Source organism: Archocentrus centrarchus, chromosome 1 (genome assembly GCF_007364275.1).
Source record: "Archocentrus centrarchus isolate MPI-CPG fArcCen1 chromosome 1, fArcCen1, whole genome shotgun sequence".
NCBI lineage: Eukaryota > Metazoa > Chordata > Actinopteri > Cichliformes > Cichlidae > Archocentrus > Archocentrus centrarchus.
The window spans coordinates 28,175,891-28,197,601 of NC_044346.1; the positions used below are offsets into that span (position 1 = coordinate 28,175,891).

The 21,711-nt window shown below is 41.4% G+C and overlaps 1 protein-coding gene across 3 annotated transcripts in view; it reads left to right on the forward strand.

The window, feature by feature from the left end:
- sgcz (sarcoglycan zeta) overlaps positions 1-21,248 on the forward strand; it is a 180,922-nt gene extending 159,674 nt beyond the window's left edge. For all 3 annotated transcript variants that reach the window (XM_030738415.1, XM_030738431.1, XM_030738422.1), the window contains one exon: positions 21,030-21,248. In XM_030738415.1, the coding sequence (XP_030594275.1) occupies positions 21,030-21,236 (207 nt within the window). In that variant the 3' untranslated portion in view covers positions 21,237-21,248. The remainder of the gene's footprint in view (positions 1-21,029) is intronic.
- The last annotated feature ends 463 nt before the right edge of the window (positions 21,249-21,711 follow it).

The following is a 21,711-nucleotide window of genomic DNA, read 5'->3' on the forward strand; positions in this document are numbered from 1 at the left end:
GTCATCCTTTTCATGGAAAAATTGGAATTCCATATGAAATCTTCCACTTCATAACATTCAGGCTCTTTATTAATCATAGGTCAGTACCACTGCATACCATGTTTTCCTCAACTATTAAGGGAATAAGTTTGCCTTAAGTGATTTCTGTCAGAAACAGAGTGCTGTGTAAAAGTCTTAAACCTTTATATTCTTGATATTTACCCACAAAAACGGGAAACACATAAAGCAATTTAATGAAAGTCCAAGCATACGCACTATGGGATTATTGTCATGCTGAAAAATGAAGCTTCCAATCAGACACTGGTATTGCATGGGGCACTTTTCTATGTTCATAATTCTGTCCCTTTTGACAAGATCCCCAACACCACTGGCTGAAATGCAGCCACAAACCATGGCACCACCATGTTTTGCAGTACACACTTACTGTTGTTCCTCTCTCCTGATCTCCTCCATACATGTTGAAAACAAAAAAATTCATTTAGTTTCACCAGTCTGTAAGACCTGTTGCCACTGATTTTATAGTCCAGTTCTTTTGTCATTTGACATACCTCAGCCTCCCAGTTTCTCTTCCTTAAGAATGGCTTCTTGATAGCCACTGATGAGGTTTTGGTGAACAGTAGATGGATCAGGTGCATCCCTCAGGTCCTGTGTCAGGTCTTTCCTTGTTTGCTTAAGGACATGATTTTCAGATACTCTTCATTTGCTGCAGATGTTTTTAAACCTGCAACTTCTTCTTTTGTTCTCTACTTGTTCACTTTCCTCCAATATTTATTTACTGTACACCAGACATGAGCTCTTTGGGAATCACCTTGTTTCTGCAAAACTACTAGTTTATGTCAGACTGTGTTATGTTTGGGATTTTTCAGAGATTCAAGTAAAAAAAAATTTGCGACAGGCTTCTGGTAACAAAATGCCTAAAGAAAGTTGTCTGTTACGTATAGACACAACACTGGTTCATCCCTTGAGTTAGGGCCTTTTTAATGTTTGAATGATTCATAGGTCAGTGTTAAGTGGCTTAACAAACAAAAAACATTCCTCTGAAAATGGTCAGGTACAAGGACTGGACTAAAAATGAGTGAAAAAGCAGCCAGTTTCCAAAGAAAACCTTTGAAAGACCTTCAGAAAACAACTGCTGAAAGCAAAACATAAAGAAATAAGGGGTGGCTTGAGACTTTTGCACAGTAATGTACTCCATTTGAATTAAACTTCATAACTTGGTTAAGGTGGATACAGTATGTGGCTCAAATACAGAACTATCATTTAGGAGACTATAGTTATAAAATGAAGACCAGTCTGGTTTGAACAAAAATAAAAGTAACTTTTCATTTGGGGAAATTAAACTTAAGTACTATATTATGCTTCACTGAGGATCTGAAAACGTCTGCCACCTGTTATATTACAATCTCATTATTGGAAATCATATATCATATAGAGAACTGAAATGTGAGTAAATTATCAATTTTATCATGACTTATACTATTTAAAATAAGGTTAAAAGATCTTTCACTGTTTTAACATAGATTATGAAAAAAATGTTAATATGAAAAAATATATATCAAGCTGCATATTAAATAAACCCAAAAAGGCAAAATATGATATGAAAAAGAAAATTACATTGCATTTATCTTTGCCTTTACCTTGACCCTAGATGGCCTTTTTGGACACTGACATGCTGGTCATCCAGGGCATATTCACCCCCTTTTGCTTGTGGGGTCTCCGCTGTCATCCTGAGTCAATCAGGGATTCATTTGTGGCCTGTTGAGACCAGAACACACACAGGCATAGCCAGATCTGCCATTGCTCTGTCATGCTGTGTCCTCAGTGTGGGTCAGAAGCTTCTTCTTTTTCTTTTTTTTTTTGTCACAAACTCTGGTTCCAAACCGTGAGCATCTGTCAACATTTTAAAATCATGTGAGCTTGATAAATTAATTATGATGATGTTTAACTTTTTAAATATAGCCTACTTTTCCATTACTGCATATAGCCTAATCATTGACCATGAAGAAAATCTACTGAAATATGTTTTCTGTCTGATTTACACTGATCCCTCTTGTTCTAACAAAAACCACTGCTGTACTGTTTCTTCCAAATAAGTTACTCTGCAGGATCCTAACAATTATTCTTTACAATCCTTAGGACAAGCCTTTTTTTTCCTCTATGTAACACTGACCTTTCCCACAATGATGTTCCTCATGTCCCTTTTGTGAGCAGTTTGTACTTGCAAAGTATTTTTCTGTACTTTCTCTTTTTGATGTCTCTCCTTGGTATGTGCTGTCATGCTGCTTCCCAAGAGAAGCACATCTGTAAAATCTATGTCTTTATATATTGTGAGATTGCTCCCATTATCACATCATCAGACCTCATGTTAATTTGCCCTTGTAAATCTGGCCCCTAAAGAGACAGGATAATAAGCAGCTTGAAAGGCAGAAAAAATAATTTCAACAAATGGCATTCAGGGTTTTCTCTAAAGATCATACTTTACCCCTGAGCCATTTTATCACAATGAAGCCCAATGATGCAATGTCTAAAGCAGTTCCTTCATCAGACAGTCCATTTGAAAATGGTTCATTATGAGGACATGTGTTATCCATACAGAGGAACATCTGATTGGTACCTAGATGATAGATTCAAGTCCACACCATTTTTGTGACATTTATGAATGTTGCAATCAGTGGCTTTTTCTCATATAAATTGCACGTTCTTTCACTGCTTGATTTAACAGTGCTTTTGCATTTCACATAACCTTTTGCAGTTATCCTCAGTTAACCCCATCCATCTCAACATCCCCCTTCAAAATAGAAAGATTTGTCTATACTAGTTAAAATAACTGGGGAAATTAAACCCATATTACAGTTTTTTTTTTATATCCACATGAATCACATGCATTTTGACTCAACAATATATTTTTTCATATAATTTTTTTCTAGATTTGAGTTGCAAGCTTGTTTTCACACAGAATTTGGACTTACTTTTTTTTTTTTAAGCAAACATATTCAATGAGTAAAGATTTTAAATTATTAATAATTAACCATCAGTTTGAATGTCCTTCAATAGGAAATAAAAAATAAATAAATAAAGGAAATGAAGGGATGCTGTTTTGTTTAGATGTCCTCCTTGTAAGTTTAACTACTTACTAATGAACATTTAGCATAACCCCTATTTCTCTTAGTGCTCCATTTTGGGCAAAATAAAAAGGCACCACTGTGATACATCACAGAAAAAAAGTAAAAGAAATTAGAAAAGAAAATTCTCAACTACAGTTTTCAAAGGTTCACTTCTGTATGCCAACCGAGCTTGTTTAAAAAAAATGGAAAAAAAAAATACATACATTTCTAAAAAGAAGACTTTATCCAAAAGCATTTCTTTTCATCCAGTCTCATACAAGCTTTCCCCGACTGCTGACACCATCAAATGAACAGAGAAGAGCGGATGAAGGGAGGATAGAAGGAGGATCGGATGAGCAGGAGGTGGAGGAGGATGGCAGAAAATAGATGTTTCTGTCGATTTTGCAGGAGAAAATAAAGGCGTGCGGGACAGCAAGGCTTAAAGCCAAATCAATGTTGTCAGCAGCTGGCACTTAAGAAGGGGCCATTAAAGTTTAAAAAGTTTGGAAAGCAGTGCTGGAATTAGGGCCAAATGGGTTAGAGGTAGGGGAGCGCTGGCTTCCATTAAAATCAAAGCCAACGAGAGCTGACAGATCCTCTCAGGATTCTTGCAGTCCTCCTGTTTTTTTTTCTTTTTTTTATTATCATCTCCCTTTTTCTCATCATCTCTCTCTCTCTTTCTTTCTTTGTCTCTCTCATTCTCACTCTCTTTGAGGACATAATTTACTCTATGGGGGCTTTCCATTCTTTTAATTAATGCTTCTTTCCACCTTTGCTTCTCCCTAACCCAGAAATTACTGTCCCTCTAAAATAACCACAGACTGTATGCAAAAGACCTTCTGGGTCTGAAGAGGGAACTCCCTTAAACCTGCATTATGGGCCTGTCGTCTGGTTGCAAAAAGAATTCCAGTTGGATAAAAGTATTTTGGAAAATGACGCTTCAGCTCCCTTGTATGTGACCTTGGCAACAACTGTTCTGAGTTTTGGGGCTTACTCAGTTACTAGTTTCAGTTATTTAAAACAAATAGATGTCCATTTTTTAAATAATTTTCCTCCCATAAAAGGGTAATAGAACAGGGTATAATTTTGATGGACAAATCAAATATGAGTTTGCAGTGTCAGTCAGTTTTCTCAGTCAGATCCACCCCATCATCACATCTGGTTTCATCAAGATGATGACCAAGAAAAATGCTCAGGACTTCACAAACCAACAAGTGACATCTCCATCCATCTTTTATATACAGTGTATAGTCATATTTGAGATTGTTTCTATCCTGGAAAACGCAGTGTCTACAATAATGAGCTCATTGCTTGAAAAAAAAAAAATGCTGCAAGTAAAGTATTCAAGTCGATTCTTACACAAGTTACCCAGACACTTTATTATTACTCCTCTTATCTCCTATTATAGCCCTTTTTGGGGAAACATAACAGTTTAGGGGCTTTTCCAGGAGCTCCTAAAATCCTTATTTGGCAGGAGCCAAGAGGAAAGGAAGATAAAAGTAAAAGATGCAAGAAGACACCCATGATATGTACCTTCTTTATTGTTTGTCTGGTGTCTTTTTTTATTTTTTTCTCCTCCTTGGAAAAGAACCATGGGACTTTTATTTCCTAAAAGTAATGTATCTGTATTACCAATGTGGCTCTTTATATCTGGATGACTGCTTTAAAATTGCATTTTTTGTCACAAGATTACAAATATGTTTTGTAGGTGAGTATACAGGTTGATATGTGAGTTCAGTAGCTGAGACTGCTTATTAAAAATTGAGCACAAAGAAGACTGCCAAATGACTACATAAAGAAAGTGAGAAGTGGCTGAAATAAACAGAGTTTGCAGTGAACAAAGTCACTGGAGATATTTGTACTACATCAGGCCGGCTGATTTAGAACAAGTGGAAAGACAAAGTCTGACAGAGAGTTGGCGGTTTGGTAGGAAGACAGCAGACGCAGAGTGGGCAGGTGGGGAAAAGAGCAGATGAAGTCGAGTAACCAGTTAGGCAGGATTCATCATTTGACACTGGGAGAATTCAGTCAGCAGGAGTAAACAAATGAGGAACCAACAAACTTGATTAAAGTAGCCAAGTTTGCTACCAAACAAGCAGACAGAATAATCTAGCAAGCGCTGAATAAACACTGGAGTAGATATGCTGCTGAGGCTGATTGAGTGATTAAATGTGTGTGTGCCAAACTGGTGGTTGCCAAGAACTCGAAGGAGGTGCCACACCAGGCCAAAAACAGGCCAAATACAAACACAGAGCAAATCAAGAAGAAAACGAAAGGAAGATACAGGGAAAGACACAGGAGGCCTGACAAAGACTATGCTACATAGTGCTGTAGGTGAGCAAAATGAATAAGACTGAGACTCTTATTTACAGTTTTGTTGTGAAGTAAAAAGCATAGAAATATGTTTCAATGGATGAAACTATAAAATGCTTAGAAAATGCTGTTTTAATGCCCTTGAGTAAGGCCTATAAGTTCTAACTGTAGTACTTTCCCAATGAAAGTACCACTTTATAAATGTAACTCATAGTGTAAGCAAAATCAAGCACAAAAAAAAAGCTAAATCAACTGTGTAATGTGTTTTTCCTAAATGCAAGACATGCAAATTTTATGATGACTTCCCCATCTGTGTGCAGGGTGTTAGTCAGGGCCGTTTGTAACAGCTGATTACATGCAGATTGCAAATGTTCCACAAACCCTTGTAGCTTACAGACTAGTTTGCGAGCATTAAAGTGCTTTTGCATGCTCATGCATGGGTGTGGAGTTTGTTTTCATTTGCAAAATGTGTAATAATGAGAAATAGAAAATGACTTTATATTGCATAAGGCTGCTTGGATGTTGCAAATTAGTGCTTATTTGAAGACTGCATTTATTCTATTTATAATGTTGTGAACATGGTGCACATAACTTCACACTTCCCCTGTCACCAGGATGTGGAATCCTATGGAATTATATTTATGTCAAAAGTCACATGGGAGTAAAAACATGATCATGAGCAAATGATTTCATTTCACAGGTGAAAGTATTCATTGATACTTGCGCAATTAAATTCCTCGCACGTAAATTCAACAACCCACAAGGAAGCCACTGCACACGCAAGCGTGTCAGCTGCAGTTTCACGATTTTAAAGATTTATACAGTATTAAAGTAATCCTGTGACAGTTGTCACGGGACAACTGTCACTGGACACCTGGAGGGGTGTGATTTCCTGTGTTTCCACTGCTGCCACTGTGTAACACAGTAACCTGAACTGTCCATCAAAGTGACCAGCCTCATTAGGACCCCTCTTCCTTTGGGTGCCGCCCTCCAAATAGTCAGGATTCAGCTTCAAACACAGAGTTACCCACGAGAGCGTGAAACTACAGCAGCCCGTGCAAAGCAGACACTGACGTGCATGATGGCTTGTGTGTGTGTGTGTGTGTGTGTGTGTGTGTGTGTGTGTGTGTGTGTGTGTGTGTGTGTGTGTGTGTGTCTGCTGAGTTCTATGCGCACGAGTTGTTGAATTTATGCGCGAGGAATTTAATTGCACGAGTGGCAATAAATACCTGCACCTGTGAAATGAAATTATTTGCTCGGGATTATGTTTTTCTGATACGTGACTTTTGACAGAAATATAATTCCACAGAATCCACAGTGCTGTATTATCAAATTGCTGGTCCAACAAAACCATTGGGTCTTTATTATGATTGTTGTTACTGTATTACTATAATCATTATTGTTACGGTAATTGTAAATTTTTTTTTTAATTATCATGGTGATAATAAGTTCCGTCCATCCATGTTTAAATACAGTTCAGTATAACCTCTGTAATTGAATTAGTCATACCACATGTTTTTCAAGTGTGGGCTGTGTTTTCTCACCTCAGAAACAGGAGTTATTTCTAAAGACTGACGTTAGTCTTATTCCTGAAACCAAGAAAATGAAAATAAACAAAGGAAGACCAAATTCTCTAACTGCAGAATTACACCTTATAAAAACCGACAATTTCTGCCACTAGCAGCCTGTTTGGCAAATGTTTCCAAACATTCAAAAGTTATCTGTAATACACAATATGGCACATTTACATCTGTGTACTTTGCGCTGCTGACTTAAAAGAGGTGAAATCAGGTCAGCTTACACAAAGTTTTTACAAAGTTAGGTTACCATGGAGTTTTATTGTTTGTTGACACAATGATGGGACTTATTAAGAAACTGTAGCCTGGGGGTATTGTTGGAGTGGTACACTGGGACTATTTTTTTTTCCTCACTGCTTCTTGTTTTACTTTAAGGCAGAATGCTAAGTGAATTAGAATGTTGGCAAGGGGTAACTCCCTGTTGTAAGTGATGCTGTGGAAGCCACACAAATGTATAACTAAACACACACACAAATTACAGAAAACATACACACCCAAAATTTTCAACCTACAAATGAAAAGACACGTATGCATTCTTATGCACTGATACGCACACATACACACAAACATGAACTCAAAGGGCATGCCCACAGCTGCCCCCTTGCTCTCTCAGTCTCCAGAGCCCTTCTGTTTACTTCTAAAACTTGTTTTCATCATCAAGCGCCATTCTCTCAGAATGTGCAGGATAGATTAACAGATAGCTCTAAGTAGTGTATGTTTTTTCAAAGGTGTGATTAATGGAAATTTATTAGCCTACTTCACACTCCCTGAGGTGATCATCATAGATGTGTTTGTTTTTTTGTCACTCTCAGTCTCAGTTTTTCAGTGTGTGTGGGAGTTTTCTCTCTTATTTGTTTTACCGTCTGTCACTCCATATGTTTGTGTGCTTTTTTTGTTCTGCAGCTCTTATTTCCTGTTTTGCTGTGTGTTTGTACGCATCATTTTTATACTCTCTGTTCTTGTCTACCTGTAAAAGTTTTGGTGAATGAATTTGTCTATGCCTGCACTTGTGTGTGTACTGAATGTGTTTGTTTGTATGGTACAGTAGAGTGGGCTGATATTGCTTTATGTCCCTGCTACATCTGGGTTACTAAACTTTCAGTCTTTCTCCAGCCTCTGTCATTTAGTCCATTGTTAGCTCCCATTCCAGTGTCCCTCCATTCAACAAGCCTAATGGTCTGTGTAATACACTCAGAAAGCTTCACAGCCTCCCACCTATTTGTGTTGTTGGTGTGTGTGTGTGTGTGTGTGTGTGTGTGTGTGTGTGTGTGTGTGTGTGTGTGTGTGTGTGTGTGTGTGTGTGTGTGTGTGTGTGTGTTCCATGTCTAAGTGCAGGGGGAGCAAGAGAGGAAAATAAAAGGAAAATGGGAGGCAAGGTGAGCTAAGACTAGATGAACATAGAGGTTGAACTGAATGTATTTGTGTGGGCAGAATTCTGTGTGTGTTGTGAAGTAGTACTAGTGTCCTTTCAACCTCTATGAAACCTCTCTTCTTCTACACCTCTACTCTTTCATCCTCTCTGTCAAAGATTATCAAGTCAACACACTTTTTAGTATATTTTAGGTCCTGGTACAGTTTAAGTTGAATGATTACATTTTGACACCGGAAAATATGCTTATTCAGTTTTTTTTTTTTGATAAAAGGTTGTTAAGACGATCAGTAAAATTCTCACATCTTTCAAGAAACAAACATCTATCTGTGATTCCGTGAACTCATCAGTTTCCATATTTTTCAGTACATGATTGCTTCCATATTATTCCAGGGTCTTTTATACTAGGTGCCAGACAGAACTGCAAAATGAAAGTGAGGATTAAAGGGAACCAATCAAATGCAGATTAGTCCATAGTTATTATACTTACTTCATGAAAGAAAAAGCAACTTATGTATTACCATTTTCAGAGTCTATATTTTGGATGAAAGCAGCTATATTGTTTACATTTTCCCAATAGCCTCAGATCATTTCTCCTTAGGTGTGTTATACATTATATGAGCACTCTTGGGTATGCAGTAAATGAAAATAAAAATGTGTGTGTTGGACGGCAGTCAACTGAACACACAGCTCTGGAACCAGTCTCTAGTTGCCCTCGGTGAGAGGCAGCAGGCTAAATGGTAAATAGATGGTTCTTATATAGTGCTTTTCAACTCTGCATGTTATCAAAGCGCTTTATACAACATGTCTCATCCGCCTATTTACAAACACATTCATGCAAGCATTTCCTACATCTAAATGCTTTCTATCTAATATTCACACACACTCACACTCCAATGAATAGCCCACCCCACCCTGGGGTGGGTATCCTTGTATGCCCTTGGCTTGCAGCCTGTACATTGGGGTTTTTACTCATGTTGTTTCTCTGTTACTTCTGATCTGGGAAAAGGTCCTGGTTATTTGTGCTGATGCACTGAACAGTAGTTCAGTATACCCAGCCTTCGTGGAATCACTGGGTGGGGTGCTTGAGGGTGCTCCATTTGGTGACTCCATTGTCCTAGTGGGAGACTTCAAATCTGACATGGGCAACACCAGTGAGATCTGGTGTGACTGGGAGGAATGGCCTGCCTGATCTGAACCTGAGTGGTGTTCTGTCTTTGTACTTCTGTCCAAATCACACTTTGTACATAGCAAACACTTTGTTCGAACATAAATGTGTCAATAAGTGCATGTGGCACCAGGACACCCTAGGTCACAGGTCAATGATCAATTTTGTAATTGTATCATCAGTTCTGCGCCCATATGTTCTGGACACATGGGTGAAGAGAGGAGCTGAGCTGTCAACTGATCACCACCTGGTGGTGAGTTGGATCAGGTGGTGGGGAGAATGCTGGACAGGCCCGATGCACCTAAGCATATTGTGAAAGTGTGCTGGGAACTCCTGGCAGAGGCCCCAGTCCCTAACATCTTCAACTCCCCTGCCGGCAGAACTTCAACACCATTCCGAGGGAGGCTAGGGAGATTTAGTCCAAATATTGCTGAGGTCGCTGCATGGAGCTGTGGCTGCAATGTGGTTGGTGCCTGCCGTGAAATTAATCCCTGAACCAGATGGTGGACACCTATTAGGTTTGGATAGCCTGTGGGACTTCAAAGGCAGCTGATGGGAACAAGCAGGCAAAGTGTATCGTGCGAAAACTCGGGTGTGGGAGGAGTTTGGTGAGGTCATGGAAAAAGACTTTCCGTCTGCCTTGAAGCGACTCTGGTAAACCATCAGGCGACTCAGGAGGGGAAAGCTGTGCTCTACACACACGGTGTACAGTGCAGGTGAGGCACTGCTGACTTCAACTGAGGATATAGTTGGGCAGTGGAAGGAGTACTTTGACAGTCTCCTTAATCCATCTGACACGTCTTCTGTAGAGGAACCAGACTCTGGTGATGAGGGGGGACAACTCACCACTTACTGGGGGTGAGTTCATAGATGCGGTTCAACAACTCCTTGGTGGCAGAGCTCCTGGGGTGGATGAGAATTATCCTGAGTTCCTTAAGCCTCTGGATGTTGTAGGGCTGTCTTGGCACGCCTCTGCAAAGTCATGTGGCGATCTGCGGTGGTGCCTCTGGATTGGCAGCCTAGGTTGGTGGTTCCCATCTTTAAGAAGGGGGACCGAAGGATGTGCTCCAGCTATAGGGGGATCACACACCTCAGCCTCCCCGGTAAGGTCTATGCTAAGGTATTGGAAAAGAGAGGTTGTCCATTAGTTAACCCTCAGATTCAGGAGGAACAATGCTGTTTTCATCCTGGTCACGGAACGCTGGACCAGTTCTTTATCCTCTCAAGGATATTTGTGGGAGTTTGCCCAACAAGTCTACATGTGGACTTGGAGAAGGCATTCGACCTCATCCCTCACGGTATCCTGTGGGTGGTGCTTTGAGAGTGTGGGGTGTGTGGCCCATTGTCATGAGCCATTCACTCCCTGTACAACCATTTCAAGAGCTTGGTCAGCATTGTCGGCAACAAGTCAGACTCATTTTCGGTGGGTGTTGGAACCCCACCAGGGTTGGCGTTGTCAACCAATCCTGTTCGTAATTTTCATGAACAGAATTTCTAGGCATAGCCAAGTGGTGGAAGGCTTCCACCTTGGTGGCCTCAGAAACTCATCCCTGCTTTTAGTGGATGATGTGGCCCTGTTGGCTTTATCAGGTGATATGTTTCAGCTCGCACTGGAGTGGTTCGCACCTGAGTGAGAAGTGATGTGTATAAGAATTAGCACTTCCAAGTCTGAGGGCATGGTCCTCAGCTGGAAAAGGGTGGAGTGCCAACTCCAGGTCAGGGATGAGTTGCTGCCCCTGTGGAGGAGTTTAAGTGTCTCAAGGTCTTGTTCATGAGTGATGAAAAAGGGGAGCAAGAGATTGACATACAGATTGGTGCCATGGCTGTAGTGATGTAGATGCTGTACCATTTCATCATTGTGAAGAGTGAGCTGAGTGTAAAAGCAAAGCTGTCAATTTACCGATCGAGCTACATCCCTACCCTCACCTGTGGTCACAAGCTTTGGGTACTGACCAAAAGAATGAAGTCACAGTTACAAGCAATGAAAATGAACTTTCTCCAAATGGTGGCTGACCTGTGCCTTAGAGATAGGGTGAAGACTGCAGACATTTGAGACAGGCTAAGAGTAGAGCCACTACTTTTACACACTTAAAGGAACCAGTTGAGGTGGTTCAGGTGCCTGACTTGGATGCCTCCTGGGCACTTCCTGGGTGAGGTGTTCTGGGCATGTCCTACCAGGAGGAGGCCACGGGGTAGGCCAAGGACATGCTGGAGAAATGATATCTCTTGGCTGTCCTGGGAGCACTGGATGAGGTGGCCAGAGAGGTCTGGGTTTCTCTGCTTAGGCTGCTGCCCCAGTGGATAAGTGTAAGAAAGGGTTGCAAAAGAAAGCCAATTCTGAAATTGCCACTTGGCATTGTGGACATGCCAACAAAGAGCCAATTCACTTTTTTTTTTTTTTTTTTTTTTTTTTTTTTTTTTTTTTTTTTTTTTTTTTTTTTTTTTTAGCCTGTCATGTCTGGTAGATCTTGCAAGCAGAACTGTGATCTGAATGCGTTGTTGTGCCAAACATATTTGCTATTTCAAGATGAGCTCTATAGGTTCTCAATAGGCTCTTCTTGTTGTTGTTTTAACCCTTTATTTTATTTATCTGAGTTATTTTTCCACATACTATGTAACAGCCAGAGCTGACAGGCTGAAGAAGAGGAAAATAAAGAGAAGAAAAAGGGAGAGAGAAAGGGAGCAAAAAAAAAAAGGGGAAAGAGCACAAGTCTATTAATCAGATAGTTCATCACTTTAACATATAAAAAAAAATACTATCAATACTTGCAAAAATAAATTTGTGTGTGAAAAACAAAACTAACAAAGCATGTTACGCACACCAACAATTTTGTTGAGTTGTGATTGAGTGGGCGTTTGTGTCTGTGTCATGTTTGTGTCTGTGTCATGGAACGTACTTACCAATGAGGGCAAAACGCTGCAGCTCCACCCATCAGAAGCCAGAGGCAGGTACGGAAAGCCCCCAGAACCCCAGGCCACCAGCAGCCCACCAAGGGCCAGGAAGACCCCCGGCCACTCAGTCCAAAGACAACCGCACACCTACCCCAGCAGACGGGAGAGGGTGGTCTCAGACGGAGCCCCCCCAGTCGAGGAGCGAGGGCTCCAGGGAACCCAAGGCGATGAGAAGCCAGCCCCCCCCCAGCGGCCAGCCCCCTGCACTGGCCGGCGGCAGGGCTCCCGGGCCCACGGCACCCAAGGACCGCCCGACCCTCCACAGAGCCCCCCCCCACGCCGAAGAAGCCAACGCAGCCCCGCACCGCACCCCCAAGGGGGGCAGGCCAGTACCCACGCCAGAACACCCAGCCCCACCCAGGAACCCCGAGGCACCCCCATCCCAGGGGGGCAGGGGGGAGGAGGCAACCAGCAAGGAGCGGCCAGGAGGCAAGGCACAAGGCCCAGACCCAGGTCCAGCCATACATACAAACACACCCAGACACCCGTGTACACATTTATACACAGATACTCATACATGCCCATACATACTTACCCACACACAGATATGCCATACATACACATTCACTCACCCACCCATACTCACGGAGACGGTGACAAATACACAAAGACACACATTCATCCATAGCTACCCACCCTCTGAAGGCGGGGCAAGTGGAAACCACCCCAGGGCCAACAGCGACCCCAGGACGCCACCAGCCCGGTCCCCAAGGAACCACCCGACCCCTACCCCGGGCGAGACGCAAGAAATCGGGGTGTAAGATGACCCATCCACCCCTCCTCCTCCCCAACTTGTAGGTCTATGTGTTAATGTTTGTGAGTGAATGAGGTGTATAGGGTGCAGTTAAAATTGAGGGGACAGTTATGCCACAAGCGCCAACTGTTGGTCGTCAGCGCTTGCCCACACTGCCCCCCCAAAACCCTCCATGTCTAAAGTGCAAATAAAATTTGGAGACAGACAGTGACGAGGATCCGAGTGGGGCCACCTCAGCGGCCCATCTCATCAACCTCTGAGTAACATGCCTGCCCCAAAGGTCCTATGTGTATCAGGGTGTAAGTGTGTATGTGTTGTGAGTTATAATGACTAAAGTGCAATTAAAACGGAGAGGCAAGTGGTGGTGCAGCTCTCCACGTGGCCTCTCCATCCTACATCTGTGAGTGATGTGTATTCTGTGTGTGTGTGTGTGTGTGTTTGTGTATGGGGAGGGGGAGGGGGGGGGGGGGCATATGACCAGGAAAAATCCTGGAAGAAGAGAGCCAGCTGGCCGCTGGCTCAATAGGCACCCCGACCTCCCACACCCCAGCACAGGGCAGGGGGAGGTGAGCCCGGGGCCGCGGTGACAGCATCCCGGAGCACTGCAGCACCCGAGGTTGGCGCCCTCGCCCCCACCGCAGAGGGCGGCCCGCTCCTCCTAGATGCCCATTCACTCAACAATAGACACAAACAGGCGACAGGACATACTGGCCTGGGCATGGAAATGCAGTGCCCAGTCCCCCCCAACCACCCCACCGCGGCCCCATCCCCCACCCCACCCCCCTGCAATGCAGGCACCCCAGGGCCCCAAAAGCGTAGACCGGACATCCCGACGTCAGGCCAACCCACCCCACCCGGCGGCGCGGCCGGGACAGCAGAGGCCCCCCCCGCGCCGGGGGGGGCCCACCGGGAGCCGGCGCGGCCCCAGTGCCGGGGCCCCAGACCCCAGCCCCCAAGCCATACAGGGAAGACCAGCCAACCGACCGAGGGCCGGCACCACCCCCCCAAGCACCCCGCCCACACCCCAGGACCGAAGGCAGCACCATCCAAGCCCCCACCACCATCAACCAGGACAGGCACACAGACATCACCAGAAGGTCGCCCCAGGACCCCAGCCCCAGGAGGCTACCAGCTACCCAGGCCCCCGGAGTCCCCCCCCACCCCCCCACAAAGCACATCAGGAGCAGAGCCCGCAGCCCACCACCCCCACTAAGTAATGGAGCTGAGCAGTGGGAACCAAAGAGAGTCAAATTCCTCCAATTTGTTTTTAGAAGAAGCAGACATTCTCTCTAAACTAACATGATCTATTAATAAATTTCTGTACTGAGTAATACATAGTTTATTTTTTGTCTTCCAGTTCATGAGGATCATCTTCTTAGCGATGCACAAGGCAGTAAGAACTATGTGTGATATATTTAACTCCATAATTAATTCACTGACATCACCTAAGATGCATAGTCTGGGGGAAGTTGGGATATGACAGCTAAACCATGTGGATAGATCTTCACAAATCCTCTGCCAAAATCTCTGAACTGGTACACAAGACCACAGAGCGTGTAGATGATTATCCTCTGAATTGCTTGTACAGTGGGTGCATATGTTTGAGTGTGTAAGGCCCATTTGGAACATCCTTTGTCCAGTGTAGTATGTTCTATGGAGAATCTTATATTGTACAAGTTGTATTTGGGGTCTTTTAGTCATTTTGAAGATATTTAAACATATTTCTGTCCATAAATTTTGATCCAGGTTGACAGAAAGATCACGCTCCCATTTTGTAATTGGGAGGGAAACTGAATCATCAGTTTTTATTAATAATTTATATAATTTTGATAACAATTTTGGGGTACAGAGGTTAAGAAATTCTGTTACCCAAGTAGGCATTTCTAGATTCAATTGATTAAGGTTAAATCTTCCCTGTAGGACGGACTTAACTTGTTGATATTCCAGAAATCTACCGTTGCCAATTCTATATTTTGATATAAGTTCTTGGAACGTGATAAAATTTCCATCTTGGATAATATGTTCTAAGTTATTTATACCCTTATCACGCCATAACGGAAAATTCAGCATTTTCTTTTTCTGACAAATATCTGGATTGTTCCAAATGGGTGTTAGTTTACAGGGGATGAGTGAAGACTTAGTTATTTTTAAAAATTCCCACCAGGCTGTCAGAGAGGTATTTATACTAAGGACTTTATAGCAGTTATGATGTTTAATACTGGAACTAATGAAAGGTAAATCTGAGATTTTTATTTTTCCACAAAACGCCTGTTCTAGATCCAGCCATGGGTTGTCTAATGAGTTGGATTTGATCCACTTTGAAATATACTGCAATCTACTGCTTAAGAAATAGTAATAAAAGTTTGGTAATTCTAGACCTCCACTGTGTTTTGGCTTTTGTAAAGTTTTTAAGCTTATTCTTGACGGTTTGTTTTTCCATAAAAATTTTGAGATGTTTGAATCTAGTGACTTGAACCAAGGAATAGAAGGTTTATTAGGGATCAATGAAAATAGATAATTAATTTTTGGTAAAACCATCATTTTAATGGCAGCAACTCTCCCCATAAGTGATATAGGTAAACTGTTCCAACGTGTGAGATCATCCTCTATTGTTTTTAATAAGGGGATATGATTTAATCGTACCAAGTCTGAGAGCCTGGCGGAAAAATTCACTTTTAACAGATTAAAAAAGTGGATAAGAACAGCCAGGAATGATTTTTTTTTTTTCCAAATTGTGGTTGTGTAAAATATTTTAATATAATTTGACAGCTGTTTTGACTGTAGTGCACCAAAAACTGTATTTCTGTACATTTTTAGGACACTGACAATGTCTTCTTAGGTATTTGTAATAAATAAAATGTGACTAAAAATGAAAAATGACATTGTTTGCATAAAATGGAAAACTCTATGATGGTACAGACATTCCTCCTTGAAAGCAGCCTTTTTTGTGGCTTTTTTTTACTCTTACCTGTGCTTTTTTTTTGCAGATGCAATTCCACACCCATTTTCTTGTCTGTAACTATACTTCCTACTCCTGGTTTCTTCTTAAGTACATTCACATTGTCTTTTGTCCTGTGAAACAATTCCACTGCATATGCAGAACTATTTTTCTTTCTCCTGATCTCTTCCCAGAGACTTTCTAACTCTGGTCTGTCCTCTGCAGTCTTGCTCTCTCCGCCTCCCTTCTTTTTTTCATCCCTGAAAAATCTTGTCCTTTCACCACCACGTCCACCTTCTCTCTTACAGCTAACTTGCTTTCAACCCTTTTGTGTGTTTCTTTGCTTTGCCAAAGGAAATCGTCCATGAAAAATTTTTTTGAATCTCCATAATTGCTACTTTCTGCATGTTTCTGTCTCCTCGATGTCAGAGCCATGTGCTTCCTAAACTGCTGCTGGAAAGAGATGGTTACAGACACATTTCCATTCATACTGTATGCACATAACCATCCACCCACATAGATTTGTATGTTGTATATCATATTTGTGCTAAAATATGATATGCATGGGAGTAAATATTGTTTTATTTGGGTAGCAGAAAAAGGACATTTTTAGACCTTTTGATTAAATCCTGTGAGGCTACTGTTGGCCAAAGACAAAAGGAACAGAAGAGGAAGAAGACATTTTCAAAGGCAAGAGAGAGAAGGAAATGCGGGAGTGGGAAGGCGAGAGTAAGTCTTGAGCAAGTGCAATGGATTTCTTTGTCCTTATTCACTCATGTCTCTTTTTTGGGAGCCATATCATAATGTGGCAGTGGCGCAGTGGGTAGGTGTTTGCCTTGCAGCTGGAGGTTGCTGGTTTGAGCCCCTGTCCCTGCGCTGCGTTGTGTCCTTGGGCAAGACACTTAAACCACATTGCCTCTCTGGCTGCATGACCGCAGATGCTTGTCTCTGGATGAGTGATCTGGAACGATCATTTCGTTGTGTGCCTTGTGCGCACAATGAGTTCAATCTAACATAAGCCATACCTTAAGTACTTTTGCTCACTTATGAAGAATACAGTAGCAATAATGTTATCAAAACAAGCAGTAAAGTGGCGTTAACACCAAAGTACTGTGACACAGAGTAGTGTAATATTCTCCCAGTAGAAGGCATTCAGTGAATCCATGTTTAATAAGATTTATTACCAGGAATCCAGCTTAGGGTTGTTCAAAAGAACAACTTTAGACATGAATTTATGTGTGATACTAACCAAAGAGTCAAAGCTAGACATAAACCGTGATTTTTCAGTCAAAGAAAATGCTCTTTAGAAACTTACCTTAAAATATTTATTTGGTTTAATATTTGAATAAAATTGTTAATTTGATTAAATTATTTAGAATCAGCTTTAATTAAGATGTAATGTTATCAAAGCCATGTGTACAGTTTCTGTGTGGAGTCATAGCAGTAATTTCCGTGCACCCCAGGAAAATTCCACTTACAGTAACTGATACGCTACTGCGTCTTGCACCCTGAGTACAGAGCACCTAACATAAGAGAAATATAGGAGAACATAAATATTATAATCATAAAAACAATATGTAAAAGACACATTTTAATGCCATGCAGGCTTGTCAGTGAATACATGTATAAATAAAAGTCAGTTTGTACCTTATTCACACACACTTGCTCTCAAGCACACACCCCTTCACATATACATACAGCTAATGACAGGCCACCAAATACTTAGACACTTTCATTTAGAATGAATGTCATCCCTGATCTGATCTTAAGCTTCATCAGATGACTTCCTCCCCTTTCCATCTACCCATCTATCTGTCCATCCACAGTCTGTTGTCTTTATTGCTTCGTATAATCACCGTACATACATTTCTATCTTTCTTGAATTTCCATCTTCCTCTTACCTCTCGTTTCCTTTTTATTGATCTGTCCTGTGCTCTGTCCTTCCATTGTCACCTACTAATTGCCTTTTTGTCTTTCCAATATCATATCATCTTCTCCCCTTGTTTTCATCTCCATTATATCCTACTCTTCACCTCTGCTTCCTCCAAGTTTATGTTCTCCTTCCCCTTCCTCCTCTATTTGTATTGTCCTAGTTTGTTGCACTGATGTTTCTATTGTTTGTAAGGGAACCAGTAATTACATTTACATTTCTTCTCATAAACATGCATGCACCCATCTCTTGTCACTGCCACATCCAACTGCCATGTTCATTTTAGATTTAGGTTTCTATTGCTATGGCAAGCAGGTTGTTAGAATTAGATTTGGGTTATGTTGCCAACCGTAACTGAGTCATTTTCCTGTAAGGCTGTACAGTAACTGAGCCCTGGCAGCTTTTGTTGGGAAGCCAAAGGGAAGATGACAGGTGTGCACCAGGGACCTGTTAAAGGAATACCTTGACATTTAGAGGTGTAGTGTGGTATTTTCTTTTGCTCTATACATAAGTAGAGAAGTTCAAACATATATATATATACACACACACACACACACACACACACACACACACACACACACACACACACACACACTAGCTGCATCTGCTTTTCATTATTAATGTGTCATTAAAACCAATAGGCATGGGAGGCTAATGAGATAGCTCTACACAGTTTTAAAGAGGCTGACCTGACCATTTTATTTAACACAAAATCCTTTTTTTTTTTTAATTCTACAGAGACAGAAGTATGATATTAGTCACATCTAGTTTCTGTTAAAGTAATTTTATCTACACATGTTGGAAACAAAGCAGTTTGGAGCTGTTGCCATTTTTGTGTGAGCAGTTACCATGGTTACAGTTGTCTACCTTGTCTTTAATGTTAGTGGAGGAATCACTGTACCCTTTTCCACAAGTACAATGCCCATGTCAGTTTGCCCCACAGCAGCAGAACAGACTGACTCTCTGCTTGTAATTTTCAAATTATATGTCTGAGTGGAACCAATCACTCTGCACTGTCTAAAGCTTGACTCTTGACTGCAGAGTTACTGAAAAAGAAAAACTTCTTTTAAATAAAATGAAATTATTAAGGGATGCTGAAGCCTATTAAGTCACGAGGCAGCCACTCGGGCTAGAACCAGGATTTAGATAATCTGACTGTTAACACACTGAACAAGATTCATTTCTTATAAGGGAAGTTGGGTGTGAAGTTAAATATGCACTCTTGTGTGATACAGAATTGATTTGAGTATGGCTTCAAAGTAAGTGGCATTGTTTTCTGTTGATTCCCAGAACCTGTAAAAATAAAGGAAATGTGGATTTTTTTTTTTTTTTGGAGGGGGGCAATTCCTGCAATAGCGCCCCCTTTGTCTGTTGTGTATAATATTAATTATTTTTTTTTCTCTTTTTTTTAGGAATTTGAGCATCTTCAGTACCAAAGAAATCAGTGTTATTAACACCCAATTACATCAGTCTATTTTAAAAGTTTTGGTTACCTGCATATTTGTCTTCATGCTTTTATCTAAACAGATATGTAAAGGAAGCATACACTGCACCTCTGCTCTGCTCCATTACACAGAGACAAGATTCACTTCAGAAAAAAGTGTGTGTGTGTGTGTGTGTGTGTGTGTGTGTACAGCTGTGTTGTTTGTACAGCTCAAGATGTGCCCCGTCAGCCAAAGTGAAATCATTAGTTATACTAATTGGTTCCTCACTGTTGGCGTGTCTGAATCCCTCATTCCTCTCTTCCATTTTAATCCTACATTCATCTTATCTCCCTTCTTCTATTTCCCCTATCTTCTTCAGGCCACTTCTGATTTGACATTTTGTCTCTCTCATCTGTCTCTCATCCTTTTATCTGACCCGCCTTTCCCTCTCTTCTTCCTGTCTTTTGCACTCATAGCTATTTTCTACAGACTTTTTCACTTCCCCCATCCTCATTTCTAAAATGAAGTAGACAGAGAGAGAGAGAGACAGCAAAAAAATAAGCAGAGCTTCCTTGAACATTAGAGAGTAAATAAATATGCAAGTGAAGCAATCAATGGAAACTAAGATTGAGTAATGATTATTGTTTAAAAATCACCTTGTATCATCTGAAGACAGGACAAAATAAGGCTCAGGGGAGATGGACAGAGCAAAGAAAAACATAGCGATAACAACTGTGCTTCTTTTAAACTGTCCCCTAGCTGTAATTAAGGTTAATAACTCAATAGCTGAAATTAAAATTGTTTTTGTTTTTTTTATTACTGTAATTTTTGGAGATTCTATTTAGCATATGATTGTAACTGAGAAGGCACATTACTGTGCAGCCAATAGTGGACTGTGTGTTTCTGCCAAACCACAAAGTACAGTGAACATTTCAGAACTTCTGTAGCCTCTTTCCTCACATCTGTGCATCATTCAACAAATGACTCATTTTGACTAAGTGTATTTGATTTGAAACCTAGTCTGTCAATGTCTGTACTGATATAATAATTTCAATTTAAATCATGATTTAAACCAAAAAGGTTTTGTTTGCTTTTGTTGAATTTCCCCTCTCTCTTCTCCTACTGATTTCCTTCCCTTTTTCACATTCTATCTTGCCCTCTGCCTCATTCACTCCCACTCTGCCTCTTCATCAAAAGAGACCTGTTCTAAATAGGAATTCCTTTTCTGTCTCCATAGATCTTTCTTGATGACAACCCTAGTCAACAGCAAGTAGTAGTCATTGCCAAAGGCAATGTGACCACTTTCAATGCGCCAAGCATCCTGGGTTTTCCACCCCCCACCCCCCCACCCCCCTTTGTTTGTACATTATTTTCACCAGCAAGACCATGTATAAAAGCTTTTTCCCCTACAGCTGGATTCTTTGTACCTTTTTTTTTCTCTCCATGTTTCATCCCTGTTAAATCAGTGTTTTCTAAATCATCTTTCTTTTATGTTTGCAGATCTTTCTAGATGCCAGCACTATCAGACTGGGCAACATCCCCCTTGGTAGTGCTGTGGATCCCCTGGAAGGAGCGCCTGCAGGTACTACCTACACCAAACAGACTGTGTACGAGCTTTGTGCCTGCGCTAACGGCAAGCTCTACCTGTCCCCTGCTGAGAAAGGTTCTACTTGCCAAACCACCAGTAACTTTTGTCTCTGGAGCTGAAAGTGGGAGGTCAAAATACACACAGGATATATGGACGATTGAGTTTGAAGCTAATGATAGCCAACAGACTGAATCACTATGGATTTATGGCTTGACGAGAAGCTTTTGCCAGCTAACAGACTGAATCAGCATGAACTTTAACATGGTGAAAATTTCATGTCTGTTCACCAATCAAATAATATGGATTACAGCTTGGCAGGAAGCTAATGGTTGCTAACAGACCAAATCAACATGGACTGTAGCTCGGTATTAAGCTAATATCAGCGAAAGGACTTCTTGAGTGCTTGGTAGCAGCTTATACCAGCTCACTGGCCAAATTCATGTGTTGGTGAGTAACCAATGCCAAGAGCATGAAAAACTTGGGACACAAAAGCCAACAAGATCAGCTGGTGGGTTTCATTCTTGGACCACTCATGGACATGCGTGAGCAGTCTCAGTCTGGGGCTGTTGTCTTTCCCATTGTTTAATTGCTGCC